At 31.0% G+C, this 15,071-nt stretch overlaps 3 protein-coding genes across 3 annotated transcripts; all 3 read left to right on the top strand.

Annotated features, from left to right (window-relative positions):
* The first annotated feature begins 614 nt into the window (after nucleotides 1–614).
* LOC107629704 (purple acid phosphatase-like) lies at nucleotides 615–3,041 on the top strand. Its single transcript, XM_016332565.3, has 8 exons — nucleotides 615–788; nucleotides 973–1,176; nucleotides 1,289–1,400; nucleotides 1,718–1,947; nucleotides 2,058–2,196; nucleotides 2,292–2,512; nucleotides 2,636–2,757; nucleotides 2,849–3,041. The coding sequence occupies exons 1-8, from the start codon at nucleotides 615–617 to the stop codon at nucleotides 3,039–3,041; spliced, it is 1,395 nt and encodes a 464-aa protein (XP_016188051.1).
* A 4,567-nt stretch (nucleotides 3,042–7,608) lies between these two features.
* On the top strand, nucleotides 7,609–10,986 carry LOC107629703 (purple acid phosphatase). The gene is made up of 8 exons (XM_016332563.3): nucleotides 7,609–8,192; nucleotides 8,807–9,007; nucleotides 9,121–9,232; nucleotides 9,466–9,695; nucleotides 9,803–9,941; nucleotides 10,032–10,252; nucleotides 10,388–10,509; nucleotides 10,589–10,986. The coding sequence occupies exons 1-8, from the start codon at nucleotides 8,019–8,021 to the stop codon at nucleotides 10,788–10,790; spliced, it is 1,401 nt and encodes a 466-aa protein (XP_016188049.1). The 5' UTR covers nucleotides 7,609–8,018; the 3' UTR covers nucleotides 10,791–10,986.
* A 1,265-nt stretch (nucleotides 10,987–12,251) lies between these two features.
* Nucleotides 12,252–14,255, top strand: LOC107634191 (cytokinin riboside 5'-monophosphate phosphoribohydrolase LOG1). The gene is made up of 7 exons (XM_016337761.3): nucleotides 12,252–12,641; nucleotides 12,770–12,867; nucleotides 12,968–12,998; nucleotides 13,099–13,198; nucleotides 13,284–13,354; nucleotides 13,541–13,684; nucleotides 13,985–14,255. The coding sequence occupies exons 1-7, from the start codon at nucleotides 12,501–12,503 to the stop codon at nucleotides 14,078–14,080; spliced, it is 681 nt and encodes a 226-aa protein (XP_016193247.1). The 5' UTR covers nucleotides 12,252–12,500; the 3' UTR covers nucleotides 14,081–14,255.
* Nucleotides 14,256–15,071: the final 816 nt, after the last annotated feature.

Genomic DNA, 15,071 nt, shown 5'->3' with positions numbered 1-15,071 from the left:
TAAAATCACTTTGAGATAAATAATTACTTAAAAATACATGACATTAAATTATAATATTATTTTTTATATATGTTTAATTTTTTTTATACTTTTTTTATATATTTTTTATATAGTAATACTCTTAGTACTCTTTTAGTACTTTTTTTAAGTAAGTTAAGTATTGTCTATGCTCCCTTTTCTCTAACAAAATTGGTATGTTGAGTTGAGCATGATGACTGATACCCACTTTTCCGGTTTCTCATCTCAACAAATCCAAATCGGCTAGTTTGTTAGTCCAAGTCTTCGTCTTCATCTGAAAACTGTTTTGTTTAGTGATCTCAGGAAAAAAAAGAAACGAAGCATAATAATAGTTTAGCGTATTTTTAGATTAGAAGGCACGTAATTTGGTACTTTAAAGGAAGAGGAAGAGGAATGTTGTAACAGCCACCAGATTCGAACTCTAACAAATTTCTCTCATATGTTGTTTATAGTTGACTAGTTGAGTCACTAATCAGAATATTCTTCCTAAATCCTAATATTCTACTATTTTGAAATTAGCATTTAATTTAAATAATTAACATGTTTGCTATGATAAAAGCCACATTCATCAAAGGTATTCCCCACACTTTGCAAAAATGGATTCAGTGAGTTTCAAAGTCTTGGTTTTTGGATTGGTTCTTGTGAACGTAGCAGTGTTGTGTAATGGAGGATCAACAAGCACCTTCGTTAGGAAAGAAGAGAAGACTGTAGATATGCTATTTGACAGTGATGTCTTTGCTATTCCTCCTGGTTACAATGCTCCTCAGCAGGTACCCTTTTTCTTCTATTGTTTTGTTTTGCATGTGATATCATATCTCAGTTTTGATATGGAATCTACTTTGGAAGTTTCCTTGGTGTTCTTTAGTGTTTGATACATCATAAAGTTTAGTGTTTTTTCGTTCTTGGTTTAACATTTAGTTTCAAAGTTTTAATGAATGAATGTATGTATAAAAGGTTCACATAACACAAGGTGATCACGAGGGGAAAGCAATAATTGTGTCGTGGGTGACGATGGATGAACCAGGCTCCAGCGAAGTGCGATATTGGAGCGAGAACAGCAAGCAAAAGAAGCTAATTGCTAAGGGAAGACATGTTACTTATAGATACTTCAATTACTCATCTGGTTTTATTCATCATTGCACCATCAGAAATTTGGAGGTATTTCTTCTGCTCCGTTCCATTGCATTCCATGTTTTGTTTATCAATTTCAGTTTTATTTTTGTTATGCAATCAATCCATTATTGATTCATGTGGTTCTTGTTTTGGACAGTACAACACCAAATACTACTATGAAGTTGGAATCGCGAACACAACGAGGCAATTTTGGTTTGTTACTCCTCCACAAGTTGGTCCTGATGTGCCATACACTTTTGGTGTCATTGGTAAGTATATTTTATCAACTAGTTAGCATTTTCCTAATAGAGAAATTATAATATGGTGGACTAATTTGATTCACAAGTATATACAAATTTAAAATATTATTTTTCGTAACTTGAGAAAGCTTAATACCATGTTTCTTAAGTTAACATGCATGACCCATCTTGAGAAATTTCACATTTTCTTTAAGTTATATACAAATTTTTAGCCTAAATTTTAGTCTCTAATTTTAAAAAATCTTATCTTAATAACACTGCATGTTGTTGTGCCCCAAATAGGCCTATACGTTAGTTATTAATTGATGTGGCATTGTATTGTGCAGGTGATCTTGGTCAAACATATGATTCAAATAAAACTCTTTCTCACTATGAAATGAACCCAAGAAAAGGACAAGCTTTGATGTTTATTGGAGACCTATCTTATGCAGATGATCACCCTTATCATGATAATGTTAAGTGGGATACTTGGGGAAGGTTTGTAGAAAGGAGTGTTGCTTATCAACCATGGATTTGGGTTACAGGCAACCATGAAATTGATTTTGCTCCAGAAATTGTACGCCTTCTCTCACAATAATAATTTAGCACTCCCCTTTTTTTAATTAGAATATATCGTTGTTTATACACTAGAGGTACGTAACAATTAAACTCTTATTTCTTTTGCAGGGTGAAGGTGTACCTTTCAAGCCATATACACATAGGTATCATGTTCCTTATAGAGCGTCACAGAGTACAGCACCCTTTTGGTATTCTATCAAGAGAGCATCAGCACATATTATTGTATTGGCCTCATATTCAGCTTATGGTAATCATATAATTACATCATTTTTAATAATTAGTTAAATAAAACTTTGTATAAAAAATAGTTTCAGCAACTGACACAATTTTTTTTTCCTTTAGGGAAATATACACCACAATACCAATGGCTAAAACAAGAGCTACCAAAAGTTAATAGGACAGAGACTCCATGGTTGATTGTTCTCTTGCATTCACCTTGGTATAACAGCTACGATTACCACTACATGGAAGGTGAATCAATGAGAGTAATGTTTGAGTCCTGGTTTGTGAAGCACAAGGTTGATGTCGTGTTCGCCGGCCATGTTCATGGCTATGAACGATCTGTAAGTAACAAAATATAATTTCTCAAAACCTCATTTAACATACATTATAATATAAACTAAGCCTATTGAATTTTGAGTCTAATTAAGCCTCAAATATTGCACTTATATATGTTATGTTTGAAGGAACGTGTGTCCAATATTGCATACAACATTACAAACGGGCGATGCAATCCTGTGAAAGATAACTCAGCTCCAGTGTATATAACCATTGGTGATGGAGGAAACATTGAAGGCTTGGCAAACAAGTAAGTTCCATACATATATAATGACTCACGTATTGAAAAGAGTGATTATTACCTGACAATATATAATATGATCGTTATTTTGATAACGCAGGATGATAGAACCACAGCCAGATTACTCAGCATATAGAGAAGCAAGCTTTGGACATGCCATGTTTGATATCAAGAATAGAACTCATGCTTACTATAGCTGGCATAGGAATCAGGATGGATATGCTGTGAAAGCTGATTCCATGTGGTTTTTTAATAGATATTGGTACCCGGTTGATGATTCCACAACTCATTAAGTCACGGATAGAAGTGATTTGAGTTATAGGTGATTGGTCAGAATAATTTTATTATATTATGAAGTAATGTCGGTAATTTCATGATTATTGATTTAGTTGGTGAGTGCATGATATAAATAATTAAATACTATACCTAAAAGATGATAAAGTAACATAGTCAACGTTACATAGTTTGCTCCAATCAAATTATTATTCAACAAAGAAGCAAAAAGTGGGACGAAAGAGTTTTTTTGGATAAAAAAATGTGGACTTTTGAAGTTTGTTATTTAAAAGTTTAACTATAACTAGCAAATTAATATTTAGAAAGTCAACAATTAGACAGTTTGTTTGAAATTTCATAAAAGTGTGTGTTTCAAAGTGGAAATGAGGGAGAAAAAGATTATTTTAGACGAGAAAAAAAATTGCTTGAAATTGGTTACTAAATAATTGATTTCGTATTCTTAGTTTCTTTTCATTAAAAATTTTATGTGATTTAAAAGACAAAGTAATTAAAAATATAACATTATAAAATTTTATCGAAAAACAAATGTTTGTTAGTAAAATCCTAATTAAAATACAGAGTTAAATATAATGAAAATTTTGCACATATATGATATTTTGTATTTAATTTTTGACACATGCAAGACCAGTCACATACAAAAGAGATTGGTATTTTTTTTCTATCTGTTTGTTTAGGTGCTACTAATTTGATAGAAAAATATTTTTTTCAATTATTTTTTTTATTTCTTAACATGTTTAATAAAATTTTAATAGTAAAAATATTAAAAAATAAAAAAAAACATATTTTTTAAGAAACTATAAGAACTTGTTTAGGTAAGCTTTTAAGATTTTTTTTTTAAATTATTTTTTTTAAAAGATTTTATAAAAAAATAAAAATAATTTTATGTTTGAATATCTCATATAAAAATTTTTTTTTTACTTATCAATTATATTTGGGTATAATAATATAAAAATATTTTTTATTTATTTATTATTTAAAAATATTTGTTAAAAAATTACAACTTCTCAATATTTTTTAGTATTTTTACTTTTACTACTAAAAATTTATAAACACGATAAAAAATAAAAAAATATTTTTTTATTTAATGACACTTAAATAAGTACTCATTTATATCTTTTTAAAAAAAAAGAATATTGTTTACATAATAAATAAATAAAAAATATTTTTATATAAAATATTTAAATATAAAATTACTTTTATTTTATTATATGATGTTTTAAAAACAATAATTCATAAAAAAAAAAAAATTTAAAAATACAACTAAACACATCCTAAAACTTATAAACTCTCTTTCCCTTAAAACGGGACGCTGTGAGACTATATGTTAATGAGACAAAAATGCAAATTACGGGTAAATTCCAATGTTACACCATTATGCATGCCACAACTACTTTTATATATATGGCAAAAAAAAAAAGCTATATCTATATATCCTATAAATTTATCCTATATATATATATATATATATATATATATATAGAGAAAAATTCTATAGTTGTTATTACTAGAAATCCAATTAACTTAATTGAATTATTGTGAAAAGATAATTGAGTTAAAATTCTTGAGTTAAGAAATTAACTAAATTAATTGATGATGATAAATATTATTTTTATTGGGTTAGACACCCAATTAATTTTAATTGTGTTTGAATAGCGTTGTGGGCCAAAAAAATAATGATGCAAGAGCCCAATAGGATGGAAATCAAACGAAAAATAAAGTGGGTTATAAAGCACTAAAGTTCAAAGTTGTTAAACAAAAAAATCACTTAGGCTGAATAAGAAGAAAGCCAACTCAAGCTTAAGTTGCTCACCCAAGTTAATCTCTCCAAGTAGGTATACTCCAAAACCAACGTTCATTTCTCTTTTGGTCAGACTCAGAGAAAAGAAAGAGAGAGCTTCATTTCCCATTCATTCACCATAGAAGAAAGAAAGAGAAAGCTTAATCCAAAAGGCAAAGGTCTAATCACCCAAATCAAACCATTTCAAGCTAAGTCAGAAGTTAAAGGTGATTTGTTTCCATTTGCATGCAATTTACTTTCTTCACCTCTTCTCCAACTCTCTGCTATTCCAATTTGGGATAAATGGAAAAAATGATTTTTGATAATCACTGCTGTGAATCAAAGGTCAAAATTATTTCTTGGGGACAAAGTTGTAGCTCAAGAGTTTAGATATGAATTTTATCATTGAACAACTTTTTCTTTGCTGTTCTGGGTCATTCGGTCAAGCAAAAAGAATCTATTCCAAGATTCATAATTTGGGGATTAATGGAAGAAAGTGAAAGCCTGAAAGGTAAGTTAGTGAAGCATACAACTCGAGGAGTTGACTTGAAAGAGAACAACTCAACAACATGCAAGAAGATACAAAAGAAAATTTTTGATCCTGCTGAAGGAAGGAGAAAAGAACCAAAGTGTGAGTTTGATAGAGCTTCCTGAGAAAGTTCAACGTTTTGGACAGTGCTATCTAAAGAAAGAAGCATTCCACTAAGATGAAGAACTTGATTAATGTTTGCTCAACCTGGTCCAACTCATAGCAACATAGGCTGTTGAAACATCAATCTCCTTCAAGTTTTATAATTTCCTTTTAATGTATATCTTTCTGTAATTTCTAGAGTGGTAAAAGGCTAAATAAGAGAGTTCATGAAAAAGTCAAAGAGTGATAAAAGGCTGAGTGATACACTTGAGTAAAAAGTCTAGAGTGATTTCAGATTTCTTTAGGTTGTTTCAAATATCTTGTGTCTTGCACCAGTGAGGTACCCCTTTCTTAGTTGGGTAAGCATTAAAAGTGAAGAGTTAGGTATTAGCATAGCCAAGTCAAGTTAGGTTAGAACTTGAGAGAGAAAGGATTGTATCAATCTTGTGGAATTGGTGTATTTAATACTTTAACTATAGTAAAAATTCTACCACTGTTATGGTAGAGACTGGATGTAGGTTACATTGCACAAGGCAACTGAACTAGGATACATGATGGTGTCAGCTTCTCTCTTCTCTTCTCTGGTATGTTTTTTCTAATATTCATGAGACAACAATGAATTATCTCATAAATTTTTTGCTACTGAATTCAAACAGATTCAGACTAAAAATTTGTATTTAAAAGGTTATTTCATTAAAGTAAAAAAATGTCATAGATTCAACCCCTTTTTTTAAGCCTTCTACAACTTTTAAAAACAATTATTAGCAATATCCAAAATAAACACCTTCAGCTAATTAAGGAATATTAATCAATTAAAAAAACTTGATTGAGATAGAAATTTGGTTAAGGAATATTAATTTTTAAGAATTAAAACTACTTTAGTATAAATATAGATTTTTTCAATTTTTGTATCTGAATTGATAATGTAAAATATAATTTTACATCATACGAAATTTTCTTTGACATATATTTTTTATATCCCTTTAAATTTTATATAGCTTAAGATTAGGGTTAGAAGTGAGTCAAGCCAGCTTATGAATCAGTTCAAGCTCAATTTGTTAATAATTCGATAAGCTGAACTCGGAGCTGATGAGTTGAATTTGAGCCTAAAATTGAGCTCATAAATTAAATGAGCCGAACTTAAGTTTTGATAAGTTCAACTCATTAGCTCATGAGTTGGCTCGATATATATATATATATATATATATATATATATATATATATATATATAACCTTGCTGTGTTACCCGACTGAAAGTAGCAGTTTATATAGGTATTGAAGAGCTGGATGTGTTTGGAGATTCTTCACTTTGCGGAGACCTGTGTTTTTGGTAAACAGTCTGCGCGCGCCGTTTTTCTTTTCTACCATTATGAATCAATTGATTTCACTTACCGAACACTTTTTCAATCTAAGTTTGCATCTCATTTGTATCTATTTTTTATGATATTATGCATGAGGAGCGAGGAAAGAGAGAAAATGGACTATCTAGTTTGGCCACTACATTTTATGAAAAAGGTAGAGGGCAAGCACCAAGTAAGAAATCTACCTTTCCTCAACTCTTGGGCTTGAGGCTTCTTTATATATATATATATAAAATAATAATGTGTAATTTTATATATATTAATATTTTTATTTAAAATTTTATAATTATTTTTATATGATTTTGATGTAGGATATAAATAAAAAAAATTTATAATTAATAGATACATAATATATAAAATTAATATTTTTTTAATATATATACATTATAATTTATTGATATAGAATTATAGATTATGTTTTCTGTTATTTAAGTCAGTTTGTAAACTCGAATCAACTCATAAATTTTCGGTAAGTTAAGCTTGAGTTTAAGAAATAGCCTCGATCATTAATGAGTTGAACCGTAAGTCTTAATTTTTATAAGTCAAATTTAATTTTTGTGAATTAAATTTAAATTTGATCTAATTCGATTCAATTCCGTTCACTCCCAGCCCTACTTAAGATCATACCTTAAGAAATTAATTAAAAAAAATCAAGAGGTTTCATTACGTAACCTTAGTATAATTAATTCTTCATTACTTCATAAATGATGTGGTCTGAATGACACGTAGGTGGCACATTCCTGTTCCAAAGAAAAAATACAACCCAATAAAAATTAATATTCAAAGTCAACTTTTTCGCCCTCATTATTGCGACCCCATATCATATTATTCAATGCAATTCAATTCAATTCAATTCATACTCTTACATCTACAGTTTTCTCGGTTTCTCATCTCAACCAAATCCAAAACCACTAGTTTTTGCTAAAGGGTTTGTTAGTCCAAGTCTTCGTCTTCATCTGAAAACTGCTTTGTGTAGTGATCCCAAGAAAAAAAAAAACGATGCATAATAACAGTTTACTGTGTTTAGATTAGAACTCTAATAAACTTCTCTCATACGTTGTTTATAGTTGACTCACTAATCTGAATATTCCTCCTAAATCCTAATATTCCATTATTTCGAAATCAGCATTTAATTTAATTACTTAACATGTGATTTGCTATAAATAAATGCCACATTCATCACGGGTCTTCCGCACACTTTGCAAAAATGGATTCAGTGGGTTTCAAAGTTTTGGTTTTTGGATTGGTTCTTGTGAACGTGGCAGTGTTGTGTAATGGAGGATCAACAAGCACCTTCGTTAGGAATGAAGAGAAGGCTGTGGACATGCCACTTGATAGTGATGTCTTTGCTGTTCCTCGTGGTTATAATGCTCCCCAACAGGTACCCTTTTTCTTCTATTGTTTTGTTTTGCATGTGACATTATTTCTCAGTTTTGATATGGAATCTACTTTGGAAGTTTCCTTGGTGTTCTTTGATGTTTGATAGATCAAGGGATCATTCATTGTTTTTGTTAATTTTTAGTTGTTTTGGGTTGGTGGAGGGTTCCTCTAAAGTGAGGATAAGATAATGGAACTTTAGGGAAGTGGGGGTGATGATTAGTGAGTAATTAATCAACTTTTTAATTAGATACTAACCACTAACTGTATTAGTTTAACCAGAGGTCTTAGGTTAATGGTCCTATCTACTTGAGTAGAATTGATTTTGAATTTTGATTGGTGGATAAATGTGGTTTTTAACCAAAAAAAGAAGACAGACTGTGATTAGATAATTAATGTTAATTAGGCTAAGATTGGTGACTGACCTGATTAGGTACTCTTCATTAACCAATCCCACCTGTTTTTTTTTTAAAGGTAGGATAGCTTTTTAAGATTTAGAAACTTTCCTCTGTTTGATTTGATTAAATTTTAGTGTGTTTCACAAATTTTAGTGTGTTTTTTTGTTCTTGGTTTTACAATTAGTTTCTAAGTTTTAATGAATGAATGTATGTATAAAAGGTTCATATAACACAAGGTGATCATGAGGGGAAAGCTGTGATTGTGTCATGGGTGACGGTGGATGAACCAGGCTCCAGCGAAGTGCGATACTGGAGCGAGAACAGCAAGCAAAAGAATCTTGCTAAGGGAAGACATGTTACTTATAGATACTTCAATTACTCATCTGGTTTTATTCATCATTGCACCATCAGAAATTTGGAGGTATTTCTTCTGCTCCATTCCATTACATTCCGTGTTTTGTTGTAGCAATTTCAGTTTGAGTTTTATTATGCAATCAATCCATTATTGATTCGTGTGGTTCTTGTTTTGGACAGTACAACACCAAATACTACTATGAAGTTGGAATCGCGAACACAACGAGGCAATTTTGGTTTGTGACTCCTCCTCAAGTTGGTCCTGATGTGCCATACACTTTTGGTCTCATTGGTAAGTATATTCTATCAACTATGTTAACATTTTCCTAACAGAGAAAACATAATATGGTGGACTAATTTGATTTACAAGTATATAATGTTAGGGAACTAAAACTAAATTTCCTATAGTTGTGACCTACTTGATTGATGTTTACAAATTTACAATTTCAGCATTTGAGGTAGTTAATGTACCCGAAATCAATGCCAATATGTTTGTAATTAATTAATTTGGCAATGATCTTGCAGGGGATCTTGGTCAGAGTTATGATTCAAATAAAACACTCACTCACTATGAAAAGAGCCCAAGTAAAGGACAAACTGTGTTGTTTGTTGGAGACCTTTCTTATGCGGATAATTACCCTAATCACGATAACGTTAGATGGGATACTTGGGGAAGGTTTGTAGAAAGGAGTACTGCTTATCAACCATGGATTTGGGTTGCAGGGAACCATGAAATTGATTTTGCTCCAGAAATCGTAAGGCTTCTCTCGTAATAATTGTTTTAATTTGGTTTTGAGAAGTTTAGAAACTTAGTGTGATTTGTCATCGTCGATTTTTGACACTAGCGAATGATATTTTGCAGGGTGAAACTGTACCTTTCAAGCCGTATCGCCATCGCTATCATGTTCCTTATAGAGCGTCGCAGAGTACCGCACCCTTCTGGTATTCTGTCAAGAGAGCCTCAGCACACATCATTGTCTTGGCCTCATATTCAGCATATGGTATTCATAAATACATATTTTTTGACCTATTGTTATGATCTGTTTGTAAACATCTTGAATTAAATGTATAAGCTTCAATTTTTGTTTCAGGGAAATATACACCACAATACAAATGGCTTGAGCAGGAGCTACCAAAAGTTAACAGGACAGAGACTCCATGGTTGATTGTGCTTATGCATTCGCCTTGGTATAACAGCTACAACTATCACTATATGGAAGGTGAATCAATGAGAGTAATGTATGAACCCTGGTTTGTGAAGTACAAGGTTGATGTCGTGTTTGCAGGGCATGTTCATGCCTATGAACGATCCGTAAGTGCTAATACTAGTCTTGTTAAACTGGAAAGATAACAATGCAACTGAATGTGTCACAAAGCCTCAAACAGTGCACTTCAATGAGCTTTTTTGAACTCAAATTAACCTGAATCGTTGGCTGTTATGTATCAGGAACGTGTCTCGAATATTGCTTACAACATTGTGAACGGTATTTGCGTTCCTGTGAAAGATGAATCGGCTCCTGTATATATAACCATTGGTGATGGAGGAAACCTTGAAGGCTTGGCAACCAAGTAAGCTCTAAACATAATAAATCCTAATTCAGTTACTTTGATGTATCCGAGTCTGATTTAAATATGCATTAACCTGCAGCATGACAGAACCACAGCCGGCGTATTCAGCGTACAGAGAGGCTAGCTTTGGACACGCCATATTCGACATAAAGAACCGAACACATGCTCACTATGGCTGGCATCGGAATCAAGATGGATATGCCGTGGAAGCGGACAGCATGTGGTTTTTCAACAGATTCTGGCACGCAGTTGATGATTCCACGTCTCATAGTTCTCATTAACACACATGTGTATTGGTACTTCGAGAAGAATTCGCAGTCATGGTTGCTGACATCGATTATCAATCGTTATGTCATTGTACTTTTCTGTCCCATAAATGCAAATTGTATGCTTCAATATTAAATCATTTCTCCAATTAGGTTGCATAAATTTCTCAAATCCACTATTAATAAGAAGGTTGAGATGATTCTCAGAATACTTTGTTAAAGTAGCATTTTGGCCTCATTCATTTTTGATGCATGACTGATAGCTTTTGTTCATTTTATCCAAAGTAGCCGGCCACCATTTTCTTTTTCTCTTTTAATACAAAGCTTACATCACTTATAGTAAGAACAGAAATCAGAAGCAACTTGAACCGTTGAATAATTTCTGTGAACATAAAAAACTATAACTGAACTATTTTGCTTCTAAAATTTAAAACTGCAATGAAATTTTAAAAAATTAAATGAAAGATAATCCACTTTAAGAGCTGAATTTCAAGAACGTACAATTCATAAATATAAACCTAAGCTTGTTCATGTTAAATATTATCATGACTTTGCTGATATATACTAACAAAGTTAGAAATTCTTGACATATATCTCTAAGTGGTTGAATAATCATCTTGTGTCAAGTTAGTTAAATTCTGTTATTTCGGTTATGATAGTTGGTTAGAGTAATTGTGAGCTTTTTCCTTTTTTTTTTGCTATGCACCATTATGGTGCATAAATCAACTAGTAGTATATAACTATATATTATTCACTTTTACGAAAGAAGACAAAATAATATCATCACGAGTTGAAATTTTTGTAAGTTTTTATTTTACTTTATCAATCTTTTGGGGTCACAACTTTTGATTCCATAAAAGGACACTCCATGAGGTTATTTATTTATTTATTTTTAAACTGGATAGAGAGCACTTGTGGAATAGTTCTTCATCAACTCCTAATATCTGACATATCATGATGCTACTTTGAAATTTTTCATTTTACACATAATACAATTTCCCTTACAAATCGTTTTTGGTACCGGGAGTTTGTTTTTTCTTTTCCATCATAATTATTAATACATAAAAGATAATTAAAAATGCTATGTATTTACCAAAAATCAGTGACCACATATTTATGTATAAAAATATAAAATACATATATTATTTAATTTATTTTTAATGTATATTTCGTATTTCAATATATATTTTATATCAATGACTGATTTTTTATGTACACATGGCATGGTTGAAAAATAATTTATAGACTTGAAATGTTAAATTACCTATATTTTTCCACTTGAGAAATTTTGTTACAATTGCCTTTATGTAACTTGTGTTGTCACTAGTTAGCGCAATTTAAGTTACATTATTACACAAGAAATATATTGGTACTCATTGTATTTCGTATATCACTTGACTGATGTATATTTCTGTGAGGTCTTATCTAGTGGTAGAACGATCTATGTTAGCAAGATTACGAGACAAAAATGAATACAAATAACATAACTCGTAATACATGGATGCAGGATTGATAAGAATAATAAAAGAGGTAGATGGGGTCATGATGGTGACCAGCCAAGTTCTTTTCATGGAGACAAAATGGTGTGTTTTGGATGAATTTTTGAGAAGTTCTTCAAACAAAGGTGTCTCACTCACTCACTTTTTTATGCTCTCTCTCTCTCTCTCTCTGTCTCTCTGAATTTACCATCAATCCACTAGTACTTTCTTTTTGCCTGGATGATCAATGATGGAAGGGGAAGGAAAGGTGCCAGAAGAAGAAATAAAGCAGAAAGGAAGGTTCCAAAGAATATGTGTCTTCTGTGGTAGTAGACCTGGATACAAATCTGCATTTGGTGATGCTGCTCTTGAGCTTGGTAAATTGCTGGTAATTTCTATCATACTATATTGTTTACCAATTCATTATTATGAATATACTTGTGTATTCTACTTGTTTTTTTCTTCTCCTTTGAAGAACTTTTGCATGTGTTTTATTCATAGTTGTTGTATTGAAAGGTTGAAAAGAAGATTGATTTGGTTTATGGTGGAGGAAGATTAGGACTAATGGGTTTGATCTCTGAAACAGTTCTAACGGGAGGTGGCCATGTTCTTGGGTAATATTTCTAATTTTCTTGACATGTTATATTCTATTTTTATTGTAAATTTTATTTCTAAACTTTCATGAACTTCATTTGTTTATCTTTCCTGGGTTAGAGTGATTCCTAAAGCTCTACTGCATCATGAGGTACAATTCCATCTTTAGTTACTATATGATCATGTATGTGAATCTTTCGAACCGAATTTTCACTCATGAAAAGCTTATGCTGATCAAATCCCTCTTTTAGATATCCGGAGAAACCTTTGGAGAAGTGAAAACAGTTGCAAATATGCATGAAAGGAAGTCAATAATGGCTAAACATGCTGATGCATTCATAGCTCTTCCTGGTATATTCTTTATTAACATAAATTGCACTCTTCTTTTCTGTTCTAAGAATATTCTAAAATTCAATCAAAGTTGTATATTGTTCAGGAGGCTATGGAACAATGGAAGAGTTGCTAGAGGTTATAGCTTGGTCCCAATTAGGAATACATGATAAACCAGTAAGATTATTTTCGTTATCTACTAGATGAACCAATATATCACTAAACTAAATGAAAAAACATGTTCAAATTCTTCTTTTTCAATAAAAGGATCATTTCTTATTGAATTTGAGATGTGGATTTTCTTCCACTTTTAAGTTGTTATTAATTTTCTTTTTCTTTTTTCTTAACTTTTTGAATATGAAGGTGGGGTTGCTGAATGTAGATGGGTATTTCAATAGCTTACTAACCTTATTTGATAAGGGGGTTGAAGAAGGTTTCATAGATGACTCTGCAAGGCATATAGTGGTCATAGGAGACACATCAGAAGAATTAATAAAGAAAATGGAGGTATGATTTATAAAATAAGGGGTAAATTATACTAATCTCTCAATTTATAAAACCATATACTACTCACTCATGTTGGTTTAAATGATATTACTATGCTTAATACACTTATATTTTGTGATATCAGTGACTTACCCTATAAATATAACTTTGAAAAATGTTAAATAAAAATGACAAATCAAAGAATACGGAGTATAAACATTTTATGCTGGGGCTAATTTCTAAATCACATGGAAAAAGAATTGTTGGTTAAAATCAGGTAAATTTCAATCATTCGTTTGTTTTGTTTTTGTTTTTCTTCAGGAGTATGTTCCTGTGCATCCCAAGGTTGCACCAAAGCAAAGTTGGGGAGAGGACCAATTTTTAGGGCCTACTGAAAATGGAGAACTTAGATCTTAAAATCTCCATCATCCATTTGTGTAAAGAGGATATAAACCAGTTAAGCTCCATTTACTTGTAAAGAATACAATATATATAAAAATAACAAGCATGAAACATGCATGTTGTAGCTCCATCAAGAGCAATTGAATAGTACTAAAGTTCCAAGAGGTTAGAATCTCTTTTTCCCCGAAAATAGCATTGACTCTAATTAAATTATACACTATAATGTGATGGGCAGAAGATAACAATGGTTATATATATATATTTTTTAAAGCTGTGTGGGGTTGTTAGGATCAAGGTCCTAGTCCACTAGGCACTTGACACCTAGTTTTCTTTGTGTACTTCTAATTGTTTATTAGATTCTCAAAGTGTGAATTTAGATTTTGTCAATATTGCTATTTGATTATTCACTTTGTGGACTAAACTTGTTACAAAATTGACATATTTGTCATCTAGTGTCTTTACCCATAACAAGTTGACTATTAATTGGATGGTTCTACCCTGGATAATCTCTATATATCTTTTTATTAATATGTAATATTCCAAAAATGATATGATGCCTATAATTTATACTTGTCTTCTAAGTATTGCTTATAACACTCTGGTCTTGATGGAACTCACCCAAGTGTGCGTACTTTATTTTGTTTATTCATGTAAATATATCAAAACAGATTAAAATAATTTATCAATATATACGGAAGAGAGTAGCTTGAAAACTTAAGATTTACTACATGGGTTAAATAGAACAAATTTAGTTGTTAAGATATACAAACTCAATAAATGGTACTAAAAGGATCATTTGACAATAAGGACAATTAATAACACCTTACTACGAGCTACAAGAATATGCTCAAGACGTGGCTTCATGCCGACTCTTATACGGATCAAAATTAGTATAATACTATAGTGTATTATATCTTTCAATGAAAAATAAAAATTATTTATTTAATAAAAGATCGCTCAAAAAATAAATTATGTATAATACACATTCTCTATCAATTTAATAAGA

This window comes from Arachis ipaensis, chromosome B3 (assembly GCF_059453495.1).
Source record: "Arachis ipaensis isolate K30076 ecotype BB chromosome B3, ASM5945349v1, whole genome shotgun sequence".
In the NCBI taxonomy this organism is placed as follows: Eukaryota; Viridiplantae; Streptophyta; class Magnoliopsida; order Fabales; family Fabaceae; genus Arachis; species Arachis ipaensis.
The sequence above is the reverse complement of the archived record's forward strand: the minus strand, read 5'-3'. Positions and strand labels throughout refer to the sequence as shown.